A 12321-nucleotide genomic window follows, 5' to 3' on the forward strand; every position below is an offset into this window, starting at 1 on the left:
GCCTGTAATCCCAGTACTTTGTGAGGCCGAGGCAGGTGGATCACAAGATTAGGAGTTTGAGACCAGCCTGACCAATATGGTGAAAGCCCGTCTCTACTAAAAATACAAAAAAATTAGCCGGGCGTGGTGGCACCTGCATGTAATCCCAGCTACTTGGGAGGGTGAGGCAGGAAAATTGCTTGAACCCAGAGGGGGTGTTGCAGTGAGCCAAGATTGCACCACAGCACTCTAGCCTGGATGACAGAGTGAGACTCTGTCTCAAAAAAAAAAAAAAAAAAAAAAGGAAAAAGAAAAGAAAAAAAGAATTATAGACTAGATATAAGATTTTCTGAAAAGATACAAATACAATTCTTAAAGTATCACAGAGGTAGCAACTTTGAGAAGCAGCTGAGGGAACAAATGCAAAAGGATGGAATTATTAAAAGATAAAAGCTCAGAGGAAGGGCCTCGTGGAACTTAAACACCTGAGAAGGAAGTGCATCTTGGCTGGTGATGGGGTCTGGGTGTTTGGCTTGGGACTCAGGCTTCTGACGGGCAGAAGTAGTGGTGCTGGCATCTCTGAAGTGGATTACAGTAAAGCTGGTTCTACAGATATTGGAAAAACTGCAAACTAGAGCTAGCTCCATTGTAGGAAGGAACTGCTGCACCTGGGATGAAGCAGCATCACTAGTGTGATGCTCACAGAAGTTACATGCAGGTAGGAAGAAAAGAGGAAGCCGACTATGAGAATCAAGTGCCTTCTTCTGACATTGCATTCTCCCTCCAGCACTACCCGTTGTTAGACTCGAATGTGAAACCAGCTTGTAAAGCATAAATGTTGCTTGCAGAATAAGAGTTTATAGTAGAGTGGAGTTGGAGCTGAAAATAGAAGTTGTAGAATGTTTGTATCAAAACAGAAAGCAAGAAAGACAGCAGTTATATGTATGCACTGGAGATATTCAATCAAATCATGTGTGTGTGTGGTTTTTGTTTTTTTTTTTAAAGAGAAGGAGTCTCACTCTGTTGCCCAGGCTGGAATGCAGTGGCGCGATCTTGGCTCACTGCAACTTCCACCTCCCGGGTTCAAGCAATTCTTCTGCCTCAGCCTCCAGAGTAGCTGGGACTACAGGCGTATACCGCCACATCCAGCTAATTTTTTGTATTTTAGTAGAGACAGGGTTTCACCATGTTGCCCAGGCTGGTCTCGAACTCCTGAGCTCAGGCATACCACCTGCCTTGGCCTCCCAAAGTGCTAAGATTACAGATGTGAGCCACTGTGCCCAGCCAATCAAATCATGTTTTAAAGTTACCTGAAATAAATAAATCTTCTCTGTGCAGTTAAGTCACCCACTTGATTAGGCAGGTTCATTTATTAAATTTTGCTTTTGACATTTAGGAATTTAAATTTTTAAAATATTGTATAACTACATGTAAAACATTCATGTTGTTTGAAAATAAAATCTATAAACTTCTATCCCTGTCTTGTCTACCCATCTACCTTATTTCTTCCCAACCTTATAGGTAACTATTTAATGTCCTTTATGGATTATCCTTCCTTTTTAAATATTATGTTAATGTACAATTTAAAAATAAATCATCCCACTCCATCCCATCTGTATCACTCTGTTTTTGCATTGCTATAAAGAAATACCTGAGACTGGGTAATTTATAAAGAAAAGAGGTTTAATTGGCTCACGGTTTCACTGGCTGTACAGGAAGCCTGAGGCTGGCATCTGCTCAGCTTCTGGGGAGGCCTCAGGAAACTTACAATCATGGTGGAAGGTGAAGGGGCAGCAGGCTTGTCTTACATGTGGCTGGAGCAGGAGCCAAAAGAGGGTGGGAGGTGCCACACACTTTTTTCTTTCTTTCTTTTTTTTTTTGAGATGGAGTTTTACTCTTGTTGCCCAAGCAGGAGTGCAATGGCCAGTCTTGGCTCACTGCAACCTCTGCCTCCCAGGTTCAAGCGATTCTCCTGCCTCAGCCTCCCGAGTAGCTGGGATTACAGATGTGCAGCTAATTTGTTGTATTTTTAGTAGAAACGGGGTTTCACCATGTTAGCCAAGCTGGTCTTGAACTCCTGACCTCAGGTAATCCACCCGCCTCAGCCTCCCAAAGTGCTGGGATTACATGCGTGAGCCGCTGCGCCTGGCCATGCCACACACTTTTAAATGAACACATCTCCATGTGAACTCACTACCATGAGAACAGCACCAAGGAGGATATCCACCCCCATGATCCAGTCACCTCCCATCAGGTCCCACCTCCAGCACTGGGGATTACAATTCTACATGAAATTTGGTCAGGGACACAGATCCAAACCATATCATTCCACCCCAGCCCCTCCCAAATGTAATGTCCTTCTCACATTTCAAAACACAATCATGCCTCCCAACAGTCCCCCAGAGTCTTAACCATTTCAGCATTAACTCTCAAAAAGTCCTAAGTCTTATATTTGAGATGAGAAGGACAAGGCAAGTCTCTTCTCCCTGTGAGCCTGTAAAGTCAAAAACATGTTACTTCCAAGACACAATGTAGGTACAGGCATTGGGTAAATACACCCATTCCAAAATGGAGAAATCGGCCAAAAGAAGGGGGTTGCAGGCCTTGTGCAAGTCCAAAACCCAGCAGTGCAGTCATTAAATCTTAAAGCTCCAAAATAATCCCCTTTGACTTCACATCCAGGACACACTGGTACTAGGGGTGGGCTCCCAAAGCCTTGGGCAGCTGTACCTACCCCTGTGGCTTTGCAGGGTTCAGCCCCCACAGCTGCTCTCATAGGTTGCTCTCATGGGTTGACATTGAGTATCTGTGACTTTTCCAGACTAAAGGTGCAAGCTGCTGGTGGGTCTACCATCCTGGGTTCTGGAGGACAGTGGCACTCTTCTCACAGCTCACTTGGGAGGGCCCCAGTGGGGACTCTGTGTGGGTGCTCCAGCCCCACATTTCTCCTCTGTACTGCCCGAGTAGAGGTTCTCCGTGAAGGCTCTGCCCCTGCAGCAGGCTTCTGCTTGGACATCCAGGCCTTTCCATAAATCTTCTGAAATCCAGGCAGAGAGAGGCTCCCAAAGCTCACCTCATGCATTCTGTGTACCTGCAGGTTTAACAGCACATGGAAGCTGCCAAGGCTTATGCCTTGCACCCTGTGAAGCAGCGGCCTGAGCTGTATCTGGGCCTCTTTGAGCCATGGCTGGAATTGGAGAGGCTGGGACACAGGGAGCAGTGTCCTGAGGCTTCTCAGGGGAGTGAGCCCCTGAGCCTGGCCTGGCCTGTAAAACCATTCAGTCTTTCTAGGCCTCTGGGCCTGTGACAAGAGTGGCTCCTCAGAATGTCTCTGAAGTGCCTTCAAGGCCTTCCCCCTACCCCCAGTTTCTGCAGCCTGCTTGAATTCCTCCCTTGAAAATGGGCTTTTCTTTTCTACCACATGGCCAGGCTGCAAACTTTCCAAACTTTTATGCTCTGCTTCCCTTTGAAATATCTAAGTTCCAACTTCAGGTCACTTATTTGCTCATACATAGGAGCATAGGTTGTTAGAAGCAGCCAGATCACATCTTGAACACTGCTGCTTAGAAACCAGATACTCTAAATAATCTCTCAAATTCAGAGTTCCACAGATCCCTAAAGCAGGGGCACAGTCCAACCAAGCTCTTTGCGAGGTGTAACAAAGGTGACCTTTGCTCCATTTCCCAATAAGTTTATTTCCATCTGTGACCTCCTCAGCCTGGACTTCATTGTCATATTACTATCAGCATTTTGGTCCCAACAATTTAACAAATCTCTAGGAAGTTCCAAAATTTTTCTCACCTTCCTGCCTTCTTCTGTGCCCTCCAAACTGTTTGAAATTCTGCCCATTACCCAGTTCCAAAGCTGCTTCCACATTTTAAGGTATCTTTAGAGCAGTGCCCCACTCCTCAGTACCAATTTTCTGTTATCAGTCTGGTCTCACATTGCTATAAAGAAATATGTGAGACTGGGTAACTTATAAAGAAAAGAGGTTTAATTGGCCCATGGTTCTTCAGGCTGTACAGGAAGCATGATCGTGGCATCTGCTCAGCTTATGATCATGGCAGAAGGTGAGAGCAGGCTCATCCACATGGCTGGAGCAGGAGCAAAAAGAGGGGGGAGGTGCCACACACTTAAACAACTAGATCTCGTGAGAACTCAGTCACTATCATGAGAACAGCACCAAGGGGGAAATCACCCCCATGATACACCTACCTCCCAGCAGGCCCCACCTCCAACATTGGGGATTACAGTTCAGCATGAGATTTGGGTAGGCACACAGATCCAAACCATATTACCATCTTTCTTGAATAAGCAGTAGCATTACACACACACACTTTTCCTGTTTTATTTTATTTTATGTACTAGCAATCTCTCCTGAGTGGTGTAAATAGAAATTACTTATTTCTTTTTATAGCTTACTGTGGAGATTACATTTTAGATTACATCCTTTTAGAGATGCTGTGTGAGGCTAAGGAAGTAGATGAGATCAATCCCTATAATCAAAAACTACAGAATCAGAGGAGGAAGGGTGGGATCCACAGTGACAATCAGGTGAAATAGGAGGATTGGCAGGTATTAAGGAATTCACATGATTTCTAGGAAGCAGGAGTCACTGGTATCAAGTGATGTTAGAAAGATTGAAGATGATAAGAGCAGAGAAAAGGTAGATTTTGGTTTATGGACATATCAGGTATTTGGAATTTGGTTAGTGTCAACTGCTGAGTGAAGTGGAAAAAAATTTTACTGTCAAACCTGTTCTCATCTCCACATCCCACTTCCAGCAACCCTCACCAAAGCCACTGAAAAATCCTCCTAGCTTGTCATTATACAGAAACACTTGCTCCTTTTCTAATTTGTTCTCTACATTGTAGCCATTGTGACATAAAAATGCAAATCTGGCCATGTCACTTTCTTAAAAGCTTTTAATAGACTTATTTGGACAAACACCAAAATTGCCTTGTGACTCTGCTTAATCTGGCCCCTGTCTCTTGTCCTAGCTTCTTCTGCCAGTCTTCCCCTCAATTGCACCACTTCAGTCATACTTACCTTCGTTCAGTTCTTTGAACCTGCCTGCTCTTCTTGCTTGGGACTTTCTGTACATGCTGTTCTCTCTTCCTAGAAGTAAAAGCCTTCACTGGGTAATCCCTCCTCATGCTTTCCCCAGCCTTCCAACCCCACTAAAATGAGATCCATTTCTTCATCATACGCTCTTATAACTTTCCATAGATTTCCTTTATGGTAATTCTCAGTTTGTAGTTATATATTGATGTGCTTATTCTAATAATATACATCTGCCGCACATTTAATCTTCACAACTACTCAGTAATATCTGTATTATTACCCTCATATTAAAGATGAGTACTCTATGTAACCTGCCCAAGACCACTGAGCTAGTAAGTGAGGGAACTGGGATTTTAACCTGCACTATGTACAAGACTGTAGTTATCATAAGGGCAGTGACCATGTTTGCTTTTCCTGACTGTTCTGTTCTCACACCTAGCATAATGTTTGGGAAATACCTAGTTGAAATATTTGGGATGCTGAATTAAGGAGAAAATATACTTACATTCTTGTCTCTTCACAGTATTTTCATTTCTTATGTGTATAATGTAACACACAAGGTCAGTTTAAAATTTCCCAACACCATTAGGAGGCTAACTGATTTAGCCTGGTACGATTGGTGTATCATGTACGTCTAGCTCGAGATAGGACCACCTTTTCATTTTCTCAAAAATTTACGTGCCATGGTTCTTTTGTCAGGTGTGTACAAGCTGTGAGGACAACGCAGAAGCCAATGGGTTTTGTGTAGAGTGTGTTGAATGGCTCTGCAAGACGTGTATCAGAGCTCATCAGAGGGTAAAGTTCACAAAAGACCACACTGTCAGACAGAAAGAGGAAGTATCTCCAGGTAATAAATGAGTTCTTTTCATTTTTTTCCTTCTATCTTTCCCCCTGTCTTTTCTTCCTTCCTGTATTGACTTGTTTTGACACATTTGTTTTGATAAGTATTAAATATACTGTTTTAAGTAAAAGAGGTTTATATTATCGAAATTTAAGTACTTACAAATTTTGGAAAGTACGAATAGATGTAGAACCCTGTTTTACATTCATACTGCCTGTCCTCCTGCTTCTATAAATGTCTTCAATTGGTGTGAATATAGAACAAATGGAGAAAAAAATTGCTTTTTCTTATTTTTCTTTTATCTCTAAGATAACAAGAAAGAGTGGGCTTAAATAATAACTCTTCCTTTTGATATTCTTGTTGTAAACCTGCATCATGATATTTGTCTGATATGTGGATAGCCAGAGAGGCTTTTTTATGTAATTATTATTTCTAGTTTTATGTAATTATTATTGTCTTGTTTTTAATGTACAGTTCACTCATGTTTTTTATTTTGGTAAAATACATGCAACATAAAATTTGTCATTTTAACTACTAAATGTACAATTCAGTGGTATTTATTACATTTACACATTGTGCAACCATCACTACTATTTTCAAAACTTTTTTATCACCCCAATCAGCATCTTTGTACCCTTTAAGTAATAACTCCAATTTTCTGGCTGGGCGCCGTGGCTCACGCCTGTTATCCCAGCACTTTGGGAGGCAGAGGCAGGTGGATCATGAGATCAGGAGATCGAGACCATCCTGGCTAACACGTTGAAACCCCGTCTCTACTAAAAACATACAAAAAAATTAGCTGGGCGTGGTGGCGGGCACCTGTAGTCTCAGCTACTCGGGAGGCTGAGGCAGGAGAATGGCGTGAACCCGGGAGGCGGAGCTTGCGGTGAGCCGAGATCGCACCACTGCACTCCAGCCTGGGTGACAGAGCGAGACTCTGTCTCAAAAAATAATAATAATAGTAATAATAATAACTCCAATTTTCTTCCCCTAGCTCCTAGTAACTTCTAACCTATTTTCTTTTTGTTGAGAGTGAGTCTTGCTTTGTCACCCAGGCTAGCTGTAGTGCGGTGGCACGATCTCAGCTCACTGCAACCTCTGCCACCTGGGTTCATGCTGTTCTCCTACCTGTAACTGGGATTACAGGTGAGCGCCACCATGCGTGGCTGAATTTTGTATTTTTAGTAGACACGGGGTTTTACCATGTTGGCCAGGCTGGTCTCGAACTCCTGACCTCAAGTAATCCGCCAGCCTTGGCCTCCCAAACTGCTGGGATTACAAGCGTGAACCACTGCACCCAGCCTTTATTTTCTGTCTCTATAAATTTGCTGATTCTAGATACTTCACGCAAGTGTAATCACATGGTATTTGTCCTTTGATACCTAACTTATTTTACTTAGCATAATATTTTAAGGATTCATCCATGTAATAGCATGTATCAAAATGTAGCAAAACCGTTGTTTTTTTTGTTTTTGTTTTTGTTTTTTTTTTTGAGACTAGTGAAAGACTTGGTGTAATCCCAGCACTTTGGGAGGCCGAAGTGGGATGATTGCCTGAGCCCAGGAGTTCTAGACCAGCCTTGCCAACATGGTGAAACCCTATCTACAAAAAAAAATTAGCTGGGCGTGATAGTTACATGCCTGTAATCCCAACAACCTGGGAGGTGAGATGGTGGGAGGACCACTTGAACCAGGGAGCTCGAAGCTGCAGTGACCTGTGATAATTGCCATTACACTCCGTCTGCGCGACAGTGTGAGATCCTGTCTCCAAAAAAAAAAAACCGTCTTAGCATTGCTGGAGTTAATTCCATATTTCATCTTGATGTGTTGTGCTTTTAATATTCTTGTGATATATTGGCCGATTTTTCTCTATCTGGTTATTTTCATTTTCATTCTGAATTCTATATGTTTATATATTTGTATCTTCAGAAATATTTCTTGTATTTATCTAATTATCAGTTTTTTAGTTCATTAATTTTATCTGTAATTCCTCTCAGGTTACCTTAGGGTTTTTTTTTGTGTGTGTTTTGTTTTGTTTTGTTTTGTTTTTTAGACAGAATCTCACTCCATGACCCAGACTGGAGTGCAGTGGTGCGATCTCGGCTCACTGCAAGCGCCACCTCCTGGGTTCAAGCGATTCTCCTACTTCAACCTCCCAAGTAGCTGGGATTATGTAATCCCTGTACCACCATGCCTGGCTAATTTTTCTATTTTTAGTAGAGACGGGGTTTCACCATGTTGGCCAGGCTGGTCTTGAACTCCTGACCTCAAGTGATCCACCCGCCTTGGGCTCCCAAAGTGCTGGGATTACAGATGTGAGCCACCACGCCTGGTATAGGCCAGCATACTGGTTTGTCAATTTTGACACTATTGACATTTTGAGCTAGATAATTCTTTATCGTTGCGGACTGATTTGTGCATTATAAAAAAAAAAATGCAAATGGCTGATTACTGAGCGTTGTTTTGTTTCAGTTATTAAAGAAATGCATTCTAAGATAGTAAAGTATGTGTCTTCTCTCTTTCTCTCTTGCTTTCTCTCTCTTGCATTTATTAAATTGTCAAAGATGAAAAATTTTGAGAGTTCCCCCTGTGAATACAGTTAATAGCCACTCTACACTGGTTGGAGTACAAATTGGCACAATTATTTAGCTTTTTTCTGTATAAATTACCCTTTGACTCAACAATTCTACCACGAGGAATTTACCTTATGGAAACATTTAAATGATTTGTAATTTTCATATGTTTATTTCAGCATTAAACTTACAAATATCCTTAGCAGGTGATATAGTGGTATATCTATTTCGTGAAATACTATACAGTTAATAAATAAGAATGAGATGGATATATACACTAATACAGAAAGTTATCTAAGGTAGAGTTAAGTGAGAAAAAAATCTTTAAAAAACAATATATGTACTACCATTTATTGTTTTATAAAATGTAACACTGCACTATACTATATGTACTTCCATACTTAGAAAAACAACCAGAGGAGTGCACACCAGGTTATTAATAGTAATTATCTCTGGAGGTAAGATTATTTCTGAAATGTTTGGATTTTGCCTTTAATTATTAGTAAGATAACTGCGGTTTACTATTTAACCATATTTATTCATATTCTGATTTTTTCACTTAACATTATGACATAAACATTTTCCAGTTTTATCCCCACACTGGAAAACTAGAGTGTAATAATGAAAACATTATTATTTCTGTGTTAATGGGTATTCTCTGTTAGGATTTTTACAAAAGTGGGTTATTTGACTACTCCTTTTAGGCATTTTTATTATATTTTCTTTCTTCCTCCCTCTTTTTCCATCTCTTTCTCTGCCTCTCTGTCTCTGTCTGTGAGGTCTCACAGTGTTCCCAGGCTGGACTCAAACTCTTGGTGCTCAAGCAAGCGATCCTCTCAACTCAGCTTCCTGAATAGCTGTGACTACAAGCGTGGGCCGCTGTGCCGGGCTTGATTTTCCAAATTGCATTTTCAAAAAATCTCCTCCCATCTTTGGGATAGAAGACATCCAGGTGGTTCATACTCATTTACCAGGGCTGTCTTAAGACTTTTTAATGCAATAAACCATATTTTTAACTACACACTTAGTTCTTTCATTTACTCCTGAACTAATGTTAATTTCTACTTGGAAAATGAAAAGGTTATTTACTTTTTTTCCCCTGAAATGCTGACAATATGTGATATCTTAATATCTGTAATTCTTAGTGAAAGTTATGGTATAGTATAGGTGAAGCTGTAGTGTTTATATCAATAGATGTGAATTCAAATGAGCAATCTAATAATTATTTACTATTCAATTATGTTAATTTTCTTCTCTTTGTCTCCCATTGTTTCTGCAGAGGCAGTTGGTGTCACCAGCCAGCGACCAGTGTTTTGTCCTTTTCATAAAAAGGAGCAGCTGAAGCTGTACTGTGAGACATGTGACAAACTGACATGTCGAGACTGTCAGTTGTTAGAACATAAAGAGCATAGGTACCAGCATCTTTGGTTATATATATAGATTCATATGCAGCTTTAGAGGACTAAAGGACTGCTGCCAACCCTCATCAAATGGCAGTCTGCAAATAGGTTTTGTTTGGCCAGCACTATGCTGGCCTGTACTGGGGTTTGTCACTTTTGACACTATTGATGTTTTGGGCTAGGTAATTCTTTATTGTTGAGGACTGATCTGTGCATTATATGGTGGTTAGCATCCTTGACCTCTACCAACTAGTTACCAGTAGCAACCCTCTAACCCTCCCCAGTTGTGACAACAAAATGTGGCTCCAGACATTGGCAACGTTCTATGGAGCAAAATCATCCTGAGTTGAGAACACTGGCCAACACACTGTTTTAAAATATATAGAATTAGTTGCCAGCCTTGTAAAATGGGGAGATTTTACATTTTTTAAATATCTAGATTTCTGGCTTTTTTGAGAAAACGGAAGCTATTCTAGCCCTGGGTCTGTATACTTTCATGTCAACATTTGAGGCATGCCTTTTCCAGTTCATTATAGTTCCTAGCAAAGCTTACTTTTAAATCTGATCTCAACAGTCATTTAAAGGTCAGCAACAGATGATTTAGACAGTAAGATTCGGATTGATACAAATATAATTATGATGGTCTAGGCTCCCGATAATGGCAGACTAGATAATTTGGACCAACAGTGAGAATGACTAGAAAACCTGCACAAAATACAGAAATTGTCTATATGAAATGCTAGAGCAAATAAAATAGTAAAGCATTATTGGACAGGATTGGGTTGGATTTGGAGCTAAGAATGGTGGGGGCCTTTTTCTCCGCTTGAGGTATTTGCCCAGAGATTGAGGAGTAATTTTGATAGGCTCACAGGGCTGAGAAATCACAGCTTAGAGTGCAAGGATCATGCATGGTGAATGCATCTCCTTGTCTTGAGTTGGGACCCTGAAAGTCTGCACTATTATAGTAAAGATAAATTAGCTAATAAGTAGTTCCTCACAGGGACTAAAGCTCAGCAACTAAAATTGGATTAAAGTGAAATCATATCGCTAGCTCCTCAAGTTTCCTCGTAGAATCAAATGTAAATCCTTGCTAGAAAGACAAAGAAAACATCTAGGCCTCCAACTTATTCAATAATGAATTTTGCAAAAACAGTATTCACAGAATTAGAAATAACCAGGTTTGTTAGGAGATTAGACAATGCGAACATAGTGAGACCCCATCCCCACAAAAAATAAGCTGGGCAAAGTGGTGTGTGCTTGTGAATAGCTACTTGGGAGACTGAGGTGGGAGGATTGCTTGAGCCCAGGAGTTCAAAGCTGCAGTGATAGTGCCACTGCACTCCAGCCTAAGTGACAGGATGAGACCCTGTCTTTAAAAAAGAAAGAAAGAAAACCCTAAAAATTACAGTAACTGAAATTAACTCAGTAGAAGGGCTTAAGAACAGATTTGGCATAGCATGAAACGAGAATTAATGAGCTAGAGGAAAATTAAGAAAATATCCAGGAAGAAGCATCATCAACAAGAGGAGGATGAAAAGTAGAAGAGATTAAAGATCTAATGTGGATGTAATTGCAGTCCAAAAAGGATGGAAAGTACAGAGAATGGGAAGGAAGCAATACTCGAAGACAGAATGTAATGGCTGAGAACTTTCAGAAGCTGATGAAAGGCATTCAGCCCATATTTAAGAAGTTGCACAAACCTCTAGCAGGATAATTAAGAAAGTAATATTTTTAAAGTGCAAAAAGAAAGTAACTTTCAAATCTAAAATTCTGTACCTGGTAAGCATATTCTTTAAATATGAAGGTGGTTGAAAAACCTTTCAGGCAAAATAAACTGGGAGAGCATATCCCTGCTAAACTCTCACTTAAAGTACCTCTTAGCAGAAGAAAAATAATAGGAGATACAGAAAGGAATATGGAGCAATAGGTATGAGTAAATCTAAATGAATGTTGACTTAGGAAACAGTAATATCTTGTTGATGTGGTGTGTGTATATGTATATCACATAGCAGCAAATGTACTAAAAGGGTATGGAATTTATGTTCTAAGGTCCATGCATAGTCCAGGAAGAGGGTGAAAAGTACCAATATTAGATGATATGTAAAAATCTGTTTTTGTAATGTCTAGAGTAGTCACTAAAAGAATAATAAGTACATATAATTACCAAGGTGGAGAGTTGTGGGGATGTGGAATAATGAATCAGTATAAACAAAGGCCAAAAAAATGAGAAAAAGAAATAAAGAAATAAAGAACAGTTGGAATATAATGAGGCCTTGGTAAGTTGGTAGATCTACAAATATACTATAATTATACTAAGTGTGAACAGACAAAATGTTCCAAATTATAAGACAGGTTTCGGACTGGATAAGAAGGAAAATAGAGAAATGTGCTATTTTCTTTTTATGAGAAATATCTAAAAACTCAATGTATAAAATACTTAATGGGAAAAGACACACCATATAAAT

General features: G+C 40.3%; 1 protein-coding gene across 4 annotated transcripts in view; it reads left to right on the forward strand.

The window, feature by feature from the left end:
* The window catches only part of TRIM24 (tripartite motif containing 24), a 125752-nt gene that overhangs the window by 49179 nt on the left and 64252 nt on the right, over positions 1 to 12321 (forward strand). For all 4 annotated transcript variants that reach the window (XM_055393199.2, XM_055393200.2, XM_004046293.5 and 1 more), the window contains 2 exons: positions 5743 to 5890; positions 9736 to 9868. In XM_055393199.2, the coding sequence (XP_055249174.1) occupies positions 5743 to 5890; positions 9736 to 9868 (281 nt within the window). The remainder of the gene's footprint in view (positions 1 to 5742; positions 5891 to 9735; positions 9869 to 12321) is intronic.

The sequence above is a fragment of the Gorilla gorilla genome, chromosome 6 (assembly GCF_029281585.2).
Source record: "Gorilla gorilla gorilla isolate KB3781 chromosome 6, NHGRI_mGorGor1-v2.1_pri, whole genome shotgun sequence".
Classification (NCBI taxonomy): Eukaryota; Metazoa; Chordata; class Mammalia; order Primates; family Hominidae; genus Gorilla; species Gorilla gorilla.